The sequence below is a fragment of the Ranitomeya imitator genome, chromosome 6 (genome assembly GCF_032444005.1).
Source record: "Ranitomeya imitator isolate aRanImi1 chromosome 6, aRanImi1.pri, whole genome shotgun sequence".
NCBI lineage: Eukaryota > Metazoa > Chordata > Amphibia > Anura > Dendrobatidae > Ranitomeya > Ranitomeya imitator.
In genome coordinates, this window is record NC_091287.1 from 536,369,269 (window position 1) to 536,385,185 (window position 15,917).

Genomic DNA, 15,917 nt, shown 5'->3' on the forward strand with positions numbered 1-15,917 from the left:
GTATTATACCGTATATATATTTTTTCAGTGATAAACTTTCCTTAGGTTAATCGAGCAATGTGCAGGGGAGAGACTGGGAATGAGTGGAAACATAATCCTTTCATCTTATAAAACATGAGGACATACTGTTGGTAGAAGACTGTTCAACACCTTTGAGATTGAAAAAATATCCAGTTAATGATAATTTAAAGGGAACCTATCAGCAACATTTTCATTAACCAGTGAGTGGCATGGCAGAATAGGGCAGTGTCCAACGATTGCAGCGATATCTATTATGTAATGATCTGTTACTCTACCGGGGCAAAATTTGTCTTTTTATCTATATGTCAATTAGACTGCAGGTGCACTGGGGACGCACTTGCAGTTTATGGCTTTTCATTGAAACACTTTGCAGCTTGGTTAACAGTGGAGACGGCATCTCTGCCGCGTGATATCACCTCTGCTCCTGGACAAAATCTCATGCATGCACCTCTCTTTCTTTTTTGCTGGTGCATGTGCAATGCGAGACTAAGAATTTGGGTAGCACATAGTATCGTACGGCGCATGCACCGACCAAAATATTAATGGCACATGCGGGGGACTTTGACACATATTTGAATGCAGTTGAATGATATAAGAGGGATAAATATGATTATTGGAACAATCTACCCTATAAACCCAAATATAGGGGATGGTGCAAGGCATAGGGGAAGCAGAGGTTGAAATCGCACTTGGACTTAGAGCCTTAGGGAGCCCCATATGAGGAGACCAGGGTTACAAATGACGGATATTAGTTCTGGGGCCGAGATAAGCATTTACATTGGGGCTTGGGAGCAAAACGTTACCCCTCTGATCAGATGAGAACTCTACCATTACTCTGCTTCCAACACTGACACCAGCAGAAAACTCTGCGTCCTGACCTACAAAAGACACGACGGCACTATTACATTACACACTATTATAAAACAGCAATAAAAGACATGGCAGAAGAAGATATCAGCAATAGTGACATGCAAAATGCAGCAAGCAGCTAAAGAGGCACGAGAGAAAGCAAGAAGCAAAACATCGCAGCATGCAGGCAACACTGCAATACAAGAGGCGGCAGAGCATGCGCGGGGCGCAGGAGATTACAGCGGAGGGTGGGGGCGCTATAGAGAAACTACTGGATGGAGACTGGACAGAAACATTCTCTGTAATCTATTTATCTCAGTATCAATCTATTATCTATCTATCTATCATCTATCTATCATCTATCTATCTATTATCTATCATCTATCATCTATCTATTATCTATCTATTTATCTATCTATTATCTATCTATCTATTATCTATCTGTCTATTATCTATCTATCTATATATCCATCTATTATCTATCTATTATCTATCTATCTATTATTTATATCTATTATATATTGATCATCTATATATTATCTCTCTAATATCTATTATCTATATTATTTATTGATCATTTATCATCTATATATTATCTCTCTATTATCTATCTGTCTATCTATATATCTATCTATTATCTATATATATGTCTATCTCAGACTTATCAGTCAATAAACCTTTCTCATTTTCTATTTAGTGTAAATTTTCTCTCCTTTGTCTATATTTTCACTTTTCTTGGAAGCTCTATATCCATCAAGTACATAGTATTAAGTTGTCATCTAATAGCAAAGAAATGGACAGAAAAATGTATTTTTTTACAGACAGACTGGTGGGCTTTGGGACCACTGATAATTTCAGAAACTGAGACTCCAGGTCCCCTGTACCTCATACACTTCCCCAGCCACCGCTCCCTCTGTACAAACTCTTTCCCATTATTTTTCTACAACAAATTATATACACTATTGAAGGGGTGTGAGTTTTGAATTGGCGGCTACTGAATTAGGAAAATACACAGTACAGCGGTAGAAGAAGATTATGCAGGGGGTAAAGATATTGCATGAATAGGAATAAAGAAAAAAAACAGATATTATATGAGGAGAAGATACAGAAGAAGAAAATAAAATGAAGAAAAGATAGAGAAAAAGCCGATATATGAGAAAATACAGAAGAGGGAGATTTAGGGTATGTGCACACGATGCAGATTTAGTGCAGAACTGCAGCAGATTTTTCTGCAGCAGAAATGCTGCAGAACTGCACTGTGATTACAGTACAATGTAAATCAATGTGAAAAAAAAAAAGCTGTGCACATGGTGCAGAAAAATCTGCGCAGAAACGCTGCAGATTTCAAAGAAGTGCCTGTCACTTCTTTTGTGCAGTTCTGCAGCGTTTCTGCACCCCTCCATAATAGAAATCTGCAGGTGCGTTTTTGATGCGTTTTTGATGCGTTTTTTGTGCGTTTTTGATGCGTTTTTTGTGCAGATTTGTGCTCAAAAAACGCATCAAAAACGCATCAAAAATGCATAAAAAACGCACCTGCAGATTCTGCCAGGAGATGCAGATTTAGTGCAGAACTGCAGCAGATTTTTCTGCACCAAATCTGCATCGTGTGCACACAGCCTTATAAGGAGAGGGTACAGAAGAAGCAGATATCACATGAGAAGAATTAGAATAAGCGGATATTGTATGAGGAGAAGATACAGAAGAAGCAGATATTTAATGTGGAGAAAATATAGAAGAGGCAGATATTATATGAGAAGATACTGGAGAAGCAGATGTTATATAGAAGACACAGAAGAAGCAGATGTTATATAGAAGACACAGAAGAGGCAGATGTTATATAGAAGACACAGAAGAGGCAGATGTTATATAGAAGACACAGAAGAAGCAGATGCTATGTAGAAGACACAGAAGAAGCAGATGTTATATAAAAGACACAGAAGAAGCAGATGTTATATAGAAGACACAGAAGAAGCAGATGTTATATAGAAGACACAGAAGAAGCAGATGTTATATAGAAGACACAGAAGAAGCAGATGGTATATAGAAGACACAGAAGAGGCAGATGTTATATAGAAGACACAGAAGAGGCAGATGTTATATAGAAGACACAGAAGAAGCAGATGTTATATAGAAGACACAGAAGAAGCAGATGTTATATAGAAGACACAGAAGAAGCAGATGTTATATAGAAGACACAGAAGAGGCAGATGTTATATAGAAGACACAGAAGAGGCAGATGTTATATAGAAGACACAGAAGAAGCAGATGTTATATAGAAGACACAGAAGAAGCAGATGTTATATAGAAGACACAGAAGAAGCAGATGTTATATAGAAGACACAGAAGAGGCAGATGTTATATAGAAGACACAGAAGAAGCAGATGTTATATAGAAGACACAGAAGAAGCAGATGTTATATAGAAGACACAGAAGAAGCAGATGGTATATAGAAGACACAGAAGAAGCAGATGGTATATAGAAGACACAGAAGAAGCAAATATTCTATGAGGAGATACAGAAGAAGTAGATGATATATGAGAAGAGAAAGAAGAAGCTATAATGTGAGGAAGACATACAAGAAGCAGTTATAGGAGAGAGAAGAATCAGATATTATATGAGAAGATACAGATAAATCAGATATTATATGAGAAGATACAGATAAATCAGATATTATATGAGAAGATACAGAAGAATCAGATATTACATGAGAAGATATTGGTGAAACAGATATTATATGAGGAGGAGATACTGAAGAAGCAGATATTATATGAGGAGAAGATACAGAAAAGGCAGGTATATGAGAAGATAGTGAAAAGGCAGACATAATAGGAGAAGATGCAGACATTATAAGAGGGGAAGATATATAAGAAGCAGATATTATATGAGAAAACAGAGAAAAGAGATATTATATGAGGAGATGACACAGAAGAAGTAGATACTATGAGGATAAATACAGAAGAAGATATTAGATGAGGAAACGATACAGAAGAAGCAGATATTATACAGTATGAGGAGATATGAAGAAGTAGATATTATATAAGAAGATACAGAAGAAGCAGATATTATAAGAGAAGATAAACTGCTGAAGAAGCAGATACTTCAGTACATGAGGAGATATAGAAGAAGCAGATATTATATGAGATAGAAAAAACAGATATTATATGAGACCATACTGTAGAAGAGTCAAATATATAAGGAGAAGACACAGAAGAAAAAGCAGACAGTACATGAAAAAATAGTGGAGGAGGAGATATGGAAGAAGAAGCAGATATATGGGAAGATACAGTAGAAGATATTAAATGAGGAGAGCATACTGTAGAAAAACACTCAGAAGGAGATACAGTAAATGAAAAGATGTAGAGGAAACAGATAATAGATGAGAAGATACAGAAGAATAAGCCAAAATTATATGAGAACATACAGAAGACGAAGAAGCAGAATTTATATGAGGAGATACAGAAGATGAAGCAGATATACGAGAAGATACAGTAGAAGATGGCAGAAGAGAAAAAATGGTAGAAGATGCAGATATGTGAGGAGCAGGTATAAAAGATGTGAAAGATATTATGCAGTATGTGGAGCAGATATTGTAGAAATGGAAGAAATAAATTGGAGGAGATATAGAAGAAGCAGATATTATATGAGGAGCAGATAGAGAAGTATCAGATATATGATAAGAAGACAGAAGAAGCCGATATTATACGAGAAGATTCAGATATATGAGGAGATGCAGAAGAAGCAGATATTATATGAGAAGCAGATACAGAAGTAGCAGATAATATATGAAAAGAAGATGCAGAAAAAGGCATATGAAAGGATACAGAAGAATCAGATATTAAATGAGAAGATACAGATACATGAGGAGAAGATAAAGAAGTAGATATTAAATGAGGAGAAAATAAAGATATTACATGAGAAGATACAGAAGAGACAGATATTATATGATGAGAAAATATAGTAGAAGCAAATATTAACTGGCAAGATACAGAAGAAGCAGATATTATATGAGAGGAAGATAGAGAAGAGGCAGATATTACAGTGGCTTCCGAACGTACCTGTGTTTTATAATGCGATTTGTGTAAGTTGGTGAACTGAAGTGAGAAAAATATAGGCATAAATGAAATGTATGGGATCAAATAACTAAAAATTGGCATGTGCATATGTATTCATCCCTTTTATTATGAAGCCCTAAACATTTCTGGTGCAGGCAATGACCTTCATGAGTCCACCTGTGTCACATGGGCTGTCAGTATATAAGTAAGAGGCTCCACTAACCAAACACCACCACGGAGATCAAGGAGATCTCCAAACAAGTCAGGGACAAAGTTGTTGAGAAGTATGAGTCAGGGTTGGGTTATAAGAAAATCTCCCAATGTCTGATGATCCTCCGGAGCACCATCAATCCATTATCATCAAATGGAAAGAACATACATGGCACCACAACAATCCTGCCAAGAGAGAGCCACCCACCACAACTGTCAGCCCGGGCAAGAAGGGCATTAATCAGAGAGGCAGCCAGAGACCAAAGGTAACCTTCAAGGAGCTGCAGAGACTGGAGTATCTGTCCATACGACCACAATAAGCCGTACACTCCATAGAGGTGGTCTTCATGGAAGAGTGGGCAGAAAAAAGCCTTTTTTTCATGAATCATTAGGGGATTCGTTGCAACTCTGGGTCTACTGAAATGTAAATGTTATTTAGTTAATGTCAGTCTCTTACTGGCAGATCTTTTAGGCTGGTCAGCTGATATTAGTTGGTAACCAATCTCACCTCCCTTTAGATAGTCACATGACCCATCAGCAGATCATCGGTTATACAGTTTTTGTTCTATGCACACTCCATCACAAAGCCACGTTCTCCTGGTCGTTAGGAAGGAGACAACCAGGGTGTGTACATTTCCTCCACTTTTTTGTCTCAGTTTACCATTTAGGCTGAAATAGTGGTTGGTAGGATAACTGAGAATATTCCGGTTCTTGTGGATAGTGGAGCTGGAGTCAGTTTGGTGGATTCTCGCCTTGGTCAGACCCATGGTCTAATCGGTAGGATTCTAGCGAGATCCATTCCTATTCTTGCTATTGATTCTGTTCCTCTCAGCCAGAAGAGTTTGACCCAAGTCGTACATAATGTGAACTTCCACATAGGGACTCTTCATGAAGAGTTCCTTCTGTGCTATGTTTCGGAGGGTATGTCTACTCCCATCAACTTAGGCCTTCACTGGATGAAAAAACACAGAGAAGTAGTCAGTTGGAGCAAGTTTTCTGTAAACTATTGCCTGGGAGCTACGATCTCTGCAGTCTCTGTTAAATCTACCCCTTCTTCTCGGTGGAGGTAGCTAAGGTACTACCAGTGAATAGGGGAAGACTCTATCCACACCTCTGGTAAACTCTGAGTCTCGGTATCCTCCCAGGAACAGTGTGCAGGGAAGGGAGGTGGTTCCCTCTGAGTATCCTGAGGATAAGGGTTTTGGGACACAGGGGACACCTTTGTTGTCTGTCCCTCAAGGAGATGAGCTTCCATTGGCAAACGTACACGTGGCAATAACCGTTCAGGTTCGGACCTGTGTGTGAATGAGTACGTCTGGGTGTCCACTAAAAACATCAGGTGGAAGTATGCATCTTGGATTTGGAGTTCTAGGGTCATCGGGCTGTATAGAATGTCAGCCGTTCTCAGCCCTGGGACCTTCCAGTTGGAATTTTCCCAAATGTACATAACGTTCTACAGGTTGTCGCTCAGGAGATTTGTTGCGCCTCCGGAGCCTATGGTATTACCATCACAATCAGGTTGCGTTTGCTATGACCTTGAGGACCAGGTGACTATGGAGGTGAATACTAATGGCTTGATGCGTCCTTGCCATACATCATTTTCGGTCAAGTCCGGTCTTATTTGTACAGAGGCCCCTTATAGAAAGGGGGGAACTGTCAAGGATCATTAAGGGTTTTGTGGCAGCACTGGGTCTGCTGAAATTTAAATATTGTTTTTTCCTTTTGGTCCAGCAAGAATTAATGTCAGTCTCTTGCTGGTAGTTCTTTTAGGATGGTCAGCTGATGTTGGTTGGTAACCACTCCCACATTCCTTTAAATAGTCACATGACCCATCAGCTCTTTTGTTTGTCCTGTGTTTGTCTCTTCCCCTGTGTCTGTCCATCTGCAAAGGTGGGGCTAGCATCCTTGCCAGCCAGTGCACTAGCCAGGGTACACTGAGGTGACAGTCAGGGACTAGGCAGGTGATGACGGCGGAAAGACCCAAGGACCCACTTATGGCATTAGGGAAGCTTAGGGACAGGCACAGGTTGCTGTTAGGAGGTATTCCATCCCTCGCTCCCTACCTTTAGGGCCTTTCTCTCCCTTTTCCATCCCATTGAATTTATATGCTGTGTCCGCGTCCGTGTATGACAGCTTTACTTACACACAAAAATTGTAAGGCTCATTTTTAGTTTTACAAAATACATGTGTTAGGGTGTTGTGGGCAGATGGCACCAAAATTGAACTTTTTGGCCACCAAGTTAAATGCTATGTCTGGCACCAAACCAACACAGCTCATTACTAAAAGAACACCATCCTCACAGTAAAACATGCTGGTGGCAGCATGCTGTAGGGATGTTTTGAGGCAGCAAGGACTGGGAAAATGGTCCAACTCGAGGGGAAGAAGGATGGTGTGAAATACAGGGATATTCTTGAGACTTGACAGAGGTTCAACTTCCAACAAGATAATGACCCAAGGCATACTGTTAAGGCAACACTGAAGTGATTTAAGGGGAAAAGTGTAAATGTTTTGGAGTGGCCGAGTCAAAGCCCAGACCTTAATCCAACTGAGAATCCGTGGTCAGAGTTGAAGACTGCTGTTCACCAGAGGAAATCATCTAACTTGAAGGAGCTGGAGCAGTTTTGCCTTGAGAAATTTGCCAAAAATCCCAGTGGCCAGATGTGGAAAGCTAATAGAGACTTATCCAAAGTGACTTGCAGCTTTAATTGCAGGAGGCTCTACAAAGTACTGACTTTAGGGGTTTGAATAGTTATGCACATGGAAATCTTCAGTTATTTTGTCCTATTTGTTGTTCGCTTCACAATAATAAGAAAACCAAATGTTCACAGTTGGAGGCATTTTCTTTACACAAACTGATGCAAACCCTTAAAAAACAGTGAAATTACAGGTTGTGAAATATCAAAACATAAAAAAAATGCCAAGAGGGGTGAATATACAGAAGTAGCAGATATTATAAGAGGAAAAGATTTTGTAGAAGATGCAGAACAATACAATATATGAAGAACAGCTAAACGGGAAGACAATGATGAGAAAAAATGGTAGATAAAAAGCAAATATTGTATGAGAAGATGAATAAAAAGAAATTATGTGAGAAGACACAAAAATAAAGATATTATATGAGAAGATTCAGCAGATGAAGATATTAGATGAGAAAAACAAGCTGTAGAAAATGCAGATATATGAGGAAATGGTATAGAAGTAAAAGTCATTATACTGTATGTGGAGCAGGTATTGTAAAAAAAAAGGATAAAAGAGTGGAAAAAAACAGTATGAAGAAAAGAAATAGAAGCAATAAAAAAAATTTAAACTCAATTTTTTTTTACTAAATGTTAGAGTTGATGACACTTACACTGTAATGGAGGAAGGTGGAACATAGTGATTTAGATTATCAAAGCAAAAGCAAATTAATGCTTTTCTGAAACTTTAATATTGATGATTTAGATGTCAAATTATGGGATCAGTGGTGAGTCTGATTCCTGACACTCCCACCGATCACCTGATCAAAGTGGCAGAGCGCCGTATTCTGTGGTGGAAATGAATGGTACTGCAAACTCTTAATAACTCCTTGGAAAAAAAAGCCCTGTATGATGTATTTTTGTTATGTTTTTTTTTGGTTCAGAGATGTTATAGCCAATAATATCTTAAAATAACTTTCCCAACCTTTTGTAATATCATTATGGCTCAGGTGAAAACGATCTCACCTATCTACCAAAACTCACATCGTTAGACGTCATATTAGAAAGCACGAATCATAGTCTAAGCTTCTGTATCGAGGGACAATAATATAAGAAGTGGGTCAAAGGGGCTTACTCTAGGCAGAAGAGATGATGATTCTGCTCCAGAAGTGGACAGGACACTACTCTATTGAGGGTCCTCAAAGAAAATAACATCCCATAAATTCTACCTCTCAGACTTCTCACCCATGGGTATGGTTGTCTGATAGCATGGCTCTATCTGTTTTCAGATGCGATTTTCATGAATATGCTAACGGTTGCATAAAGAGGTTGACTCTCCTACAGCGTTAACCTACGATATGGGTCTTCTAGTTCATGCACCATTGCATGCACTTTGCATATCCATCTGCCTTAAGTGAGGAGAGGGTGGGGAGCACATACAATACGAGGTGGTAAATCGTACATCCAGTGGGTTTGTTCTATCATCTTGTAACATTTTTATTTCATCCCTTCAAAAGGGGAGTCCATTTTGATCGCTATGGTTGGCATTTCCTTCTAACGATACATTCGGTAGGTTAATTCTGCCCTCAAGAGGGTTTTGCATAATCACTTGATGTTTCATGTTAAGAGAAAAGGTTAAAGATGGATGTGTTCCCTCTGAGGCTTCTACTACTGAGATCCGCTCAAGCATGCCTTATATTCGGTGACATTAGATAAAGTTTGACTTACATTCTGCTTGCCCACGATGTTATCGAAAGGAAGTTCTGGGCTCCAAGAACCTTCGGTAAAAGTTGCGCCGCTGTTTCTCCTGTCGGTCGGACTCACGGCTTCTTTCACTATGTCTTCTGGGAGCGTCAGAAGGTTCTCGTCAGGTTGTTTTATCAGGTAGGTCTCAATATTATGTTTCCTCAAAAACTCATTTCTTTCCTTGCCATGGCCTTCTTCTACATTGTAATCCCCATTAAGGCAGTCAAGAGAAGCTTTTGATATATGAATTCTCCTTTAAGGAGCAAATAAAAGCAATGTTAGAAAGGAATACATTTATGTGGAAGAAAAATGTACATCACAATGCGGAAAAAACTCAGCTGTCTCGGTGAAGCTGAGCTACCAACGTTCTATGCAAATGGTGATAACTTATAGATCGGTGTGGATCCGACCATTGGGACCAGCACCGATGGGCAGAATGGGGCACTTTGATTCCATTTGGAATGAAATGGCAGTGCGCATGCCCAAAAACTACTCGATTCATTTTCTATGGGGCTGCCAGAAAAAGCTGGGCAAATGTAACCTCATAGGGTGGTGTTCACCAACTCCAGTCCTCAAGAGCCACCAACAGGGTGTGTTTTCCGGATATCCTTAGTATTGCCCAGGTGATAATTGCATCTCACCTGAACAAACAAGAATTCCATCACCTGGGTAATACTAAGGAAACCCTGAAAACATGACCTGTTGGTGGCTCTTAAGGACCGGAGTTGGAGAAAACTTCCATAGGGAATGTGCATCTCCACTCCATTCTAAAGTGTATAAAAGTGTCCCGTTGAGGATATGGTTTTCTAATTTTTTACGTTGTGCAGGACCCAATGGTCTGCCCCCCCATTGCCAATATTTAAGTTATCAACTGTCCTGTGGATTGGAAATAACTTATCTTCACTGGACAACTCCTTTAAGGGCTTAAATTTCATGTGGACAAGTTCAATACATTACAATATAAAGTGACTAGAGACTTAGAGACACTCTATTAGCGGTGGATACCGCATTTATCCCTAGTGTCCCGGCGTACTGACAGCTCTTTTAAGCCTCAGCGCCACCCATTATTCTGACTCACCGTCAGTTGACCAGCCTGGTTCTGTTTCTTCCCGGCTTGTTGCTTTTTTTCCAGCATGTCTGATTGATGCAAATCCGAGTATTCTATTGTTTTTGGGGCCATACAAGTATACAATTATACCTAGCACACTGATGAAGGTCCAGTATCGACCGAAACGTTTGTGATTTACTGTATGTAATAAATCCCCACTTTTTTGCATCACAACACCCTGGAGTGTGCTAGTCACTTTATATTGTATACGTTCAGGTTTGGGCACCTATGACTGTGCACCTCCCCTATTTAGGCTGTGCTTAGCATCTTCTATATCAAAGTTCAATACATTATCACACCATGTAAGCAAAACCCTTAGTAGGCTGAAATTCACATCACAACCATTGGTTTGCTAGACATAGACACATATTGCATAAACATTTTCCAAAGGAGTATTGCAAAAATATTTTTTTTTCCCCAAAGATGGCCATCTCACCACATCATACAGGAGAGTCCTCCAATAACAAAACTGTCTTTCACATGGACCCAGGGTTGGCTCCAGGTTTTCGTGGGTCCAGGGGCGAAAGAGTCTCTGTGGACCACTTTAAAACATTCATGATGCACAGATGCGGCAGAGAAAACTAGGTATAGTACAATGCCAAAGATTTCACTTGCTTCATACATTACATGAGTGATATTTATTGTGCGCTGGGGGGATTCAAAAGGCTGCAGTCACACAGAGTGACTGCGGACTTTTTATTTTAGACTGTACAGTAGTGTTGAGCCACCCCGCTAGTGTTCGAGTTCGGTTCGTCGAGTTGGGGCGTTTTCGACGAATGTTCGTCGAACATTCGACAAACACCGTCGAACCCTATTGAAACCAATGGCAGGCAAACACAAACACATACAAACACATAGAAAACACCTTAAAAGGTGTCCAAAAGCTGACAAACTGCTCAGAAGACACAACAAACACATGGAAAAGTCACAAGTACATATAGTCATGCGAAAAGAACAGAGGTGGAGGAGTAAAAGGAGGAGGAGACACAGATATAGGTATGTCATGCCCTTCTAAAATCAAGAAAGGCTGGAGTAAAAATCTAAAATCAGCCTACCAACACCCAGACGTCGTGACAAAAAAATGTAAAAAAGAAATATCTTTAGGTACAATGGCCGCGGGTCCATTCAGAACATTTTCCTTAGAAGACGTAGTGGTATCCCCGTTGGGAGTCGTGCCAAAAAAGGAACCCAATACAATCAGACTAATCCACCATTCGTCATATCCAAGGGGCAGGTCAGTAAACGACAATATCGACGCGGAACCAAATACAGTACTATATACTGTACCTCCTTTGACGAGGCAATCAGGCAGGTCAAGTAGTTGGGAAGGGGCACCCTAATGGCCAAAACAGACATTGAGGGGGCATTCGGTTACTACCTGTACCTCCAAATAGTGTCCGCCTATTGGGCTGCTTCTGTGAAGGAGCATACTACATAGATCGCTGTTTGCCCATGGGTGTGCTCCATATCCTGCTCACTATTTGAGGCGTTTAGTTGCTTCCTCGAATGGGTCGTCATGGACGTTTCTAAGGGGGCACGTATTATCCATTACCTCGACGACTTCTTATGCCTATATTTAACCAATAACCACACTGGCGCTGCACATATATAAAGAGAAGAGGGGGTACAAAAAAGCAGCTGGTATTTAGACAGAGGTTGTGCTAACCTCTGTCAATGAATTGAACACAGATAATCAGCTTAAAAATACCGCGCTATAAAGTGTGCATATATGTATAAAAACATTCACATAAATGCAGATATACTAAAAACAGGAACAGCGCTAGGGAGATACAGATGATTAACCCTACTAGCAGGGGTGCAATAAACCTGAGTACAGCAATAGAATGCAACAACCAAAATAATCCCTTATGGACAGTGTGTAGGATACACCGCAGGACAACAAACTGTCCCCCTGGCGATAGCAGTAAACGCACTACGCTAGTGAGACCCCCACTCTTACAATAGGAGTAATATCAGCAGGCACGGCGGCCGTAAAAACAATATTATTATAATATGCCTCTTACCATGTGCTGCATGAGGCAGGACACCCGGCTACTCCTGGTGGATGTCGGAGGGATGTGCGGTACTGGACGTGTTGGCAATGGCGGTGAGGAAAGCACAACGCATGTGCTAATGGTGACCGGAGGGTAAGCACCGCTAGATGCTTAGGCTATACCGGTGTTGCGTGCCGCTGGTAAGTGCAGAGCCAGGGAACGACCCGGCCGGAGGTGTCCCTGGTTGCACTTAGAAACAAAGATGGCCGCCGCTGTCTGACAGCGTGTGACGTCACAGGTCTATGGAGCCTCGCTGGGGCCAAAAGACTAACCAACGCGTTTCGAGGTGGAACGCACCTCTTCGTCAGGGTTACGGCTCCTCTGTGTATAGCCGCTTATATCCCCAGCGGCTTGGCTAACTACCTCCGCCCCTCTGCATTAACCCTCTACATACCAAATAGTCCCATGAGCCCAGCAATGACCGTGCATCAGAAGTGTGATGCCTATATTATAAGGGGCACCACATTTATTTTGTGCAATACTTTTTTTTTTAAAACAAGAATTTATTTAAATAATTTAAAAATTCTTATGCCTGGGCCCAAAAGATTCACCACAGAGTGAATACACAAGGTAGTCCACCTGTGAGAAGGAGAGAGCTGGAGGGAGAGCGGACACCCCACAGCTGAGGGGTTAGACTGAGAAAGGAAGAAGGGGGTGTAGCTTGCTTCATGGGTGGGGTACTCTGCTGAGTAGCAGAAATTGCTACTAGGCCCAAACTATTGCCTGGGTTGTTTGCAGTTAAAAATTAGTACTTAGATGAACAGGCGGTGTAGCTTGCTTCATGGGTGGGGTACTCTGCTGAGTAGCAAAAAATGCTACTAGGCCCAAAAGGATTTCCTAGGCTAGATGCAGTTAAAAATTAGTACTTAGATAAACAGGCGGTGTAGCTTGCTTCATGGGTGGGGTACTCTGCTGAGTAGCACAAAATGCTACTAGGCCCAAAGGGATTTCCTGGGCTAGATGCAGTAACAAATTAGTACTTAGATAAACAGGCGGTGTAGCTTGCTTCATGGGTGAGGTACTCTGCTGAGTAGCACAAAATGCTACTAGGCCCAAAAGGATTTCCTGGGCTAGATGCAGTTAAACATTATTAATTAGATAAACAGGAGGTGTAGCTTGCTTCATGGGTGGGCTACTCTGCTGACTAGCAGACACTGAAGCTTTGGAGCAGACCTCTGATTCCCAGGCTATAGTATGAGTAAACAGCTCTGCAGACTCAACCATCTGTGTTACCCCATACTCAGACGGGTGGCTGGAGAATTGGGAGCTCTGAGGAAGCAGTGCGATTGGGGTGACACCTCTGAGGACTGGAGTATTTGTGATGTTGAAGTTGAGGTGGAGGAGAGCCCACCTGAACGAGCACTTGATATCCGTTCAAGCACCTTGCTAATTGGCTAATTGCTGATTGTGGTCATTTGGTGCCTGATGGTAGCAGTCATTATATTTCACATATATTTAGTCTGGTTGGGATAGCACGCATGCGGGGTCACGCATGCAACAGATATTAAGTACAACAGGATCAAGTGCTTGGCAGTTAGACCATGGCAGTTGGACAGGTCAGGAGACAGGTAAGGTGCATAAGTTTTCCAAACAATCATGTTCCTTTGTCAGTCGTACTACATTATTCATTGATCATATCAATCTGCTTCTTATTTGTTTTTACTTCTGCTTTCGCACAACTCGCCTGCCCATTAACACATTTTGTGCACTCTCTCCATATCCGCCCCTCCCTTCTCCCCTCTCCCATGTATAACTCTGAGGCTCTACTGACATTTCTTACCCACTCCAAACCTTCAAATACCTCCATGCAGCACTCAAAACGTTCATACAAATCATCCCGCCTCCTGCTCTTTCTGTTTTTTCTCCTTTTACTAGGTGCAGGCAATATCTCCCCCAACCCTGGGTCTCCCTCCACCAGCATACATTACTCTCCTCTAGCTACATATAGAAACCCTGCTAATCTTATTAACATTCCGTGCATGCCTTCTCCTATCGCTTTCCACTGTGCTCTCTGGAATGCACGGTCTGTGTGTAACAAACTAACTTACATTCATGATTTCTTCCTCTCTAATTCCCTTAACCTTCTGGCTATTACAGAAACCTGGATCCAGACATCACCGCCGCTGTCGCTCCCTTGTTTGGTGGGCTGAAATTTTCACATACCGCCAGACCTGAGAACAGACATGGTGGAGGTGTTGGCTTGCTCCTTTCATCACAATGTGCTTTCCAGGTCATCCCCCCGGTTACCTCACTTACATTTCCTTCCTTCGAAGTCCATGCCGTCAGACTCTTTAAGCCCTTCTCCTTGTGAGTGGCTGTTGTTTATCGCCCTCCAGGCTCCTCCTGCCATTTTCTAGACCACTTTGCCACCTGCCTTACTCACTTTCTATCCTGTGACATCCCAGCCTTCATCATGGGAGACTTTAACATCCCCATCAATGATCCCCTCTCCCAATCTGCCTCTCATCTTCTTTCTCTAACTTCTTCATTCAGCCTCTCACAGTTTACTAATTCTCCTACGCATGAGGACAGGAATACTCTGGACCTGGTTTTCTCCCGTCCCGGCTCTCTGCACGACTTTACTAACTCCCCTCTCCCACTCTCGGACCACAACTTCTTTCCTTCTCTGTCAAGAATTGTCTCCCCAACTGGGACACCCCCACTTACCACACTTATCGGAATACACGTACCATTAATACCCAGCAGCTTATGGACAATCTCCACACATCTTTAACCCCATCTCCTCCCTCTTCTGTCCAGACTTAGCATTGTCACACTTTAATAATACACTGAAGAATGCCCTACATGATGCAGCACCTTCTGACACGGACGGTAGCTCTGGCACACTATGCAAACACGCTTTCTTCAGCATTGCTCAATGTGTGCAGAGCGGCAGTGGAGAAAATCTCTCTTAGCAGAAGACTTCATCCACTATAAGTCATGCTCAAAACTTATAACTCTGCCCTTCATCTGGCCAAACAATCCTACTTCACCACCCTCATCATGTCACTATCCAACAACCCAAAACGACTTTTTGAAACCTTAAACTCCCTCCTGAAACCTAAAGTACAGGCCCCCATCACCAATCTCAGTGGTGAGGATCTGGCCACTTATTTCCTAGAAAAAATCAACCACATCCATCAGGATATCTCAGCCCAATCTCCTCAGTGCCTGGATCCCCTTCCCTGCCGTACCTCAAGC

At 41.5% G+C, this 15,917-nt stretch overlaps 1 protein-coding gene across 2 annotated transcripts in view; it reads right to left on the minus strand.

Moving 5' to 3' along the window:
* The window catches only part of ADCY8 (adenylate cyclase 8), a 376,530-nt gene that overhangs the window by 117,112 nt on the left and 243,501 nt on the right, over positions 1-15,917 (minus strand). For both annotated transcript variants that reach the window (XM_069731929.1, XM_069731928.1), the window contains exon 7: positions 9,537-9,807. In XM_069731929.1, the coding sequence (XP_069588030.1) occupies positions 9,537-9,807 (271 nt within the window). The remainder of the gene's footprint in view (positions 1-9,536; positions 9,808-15,917) is intronic.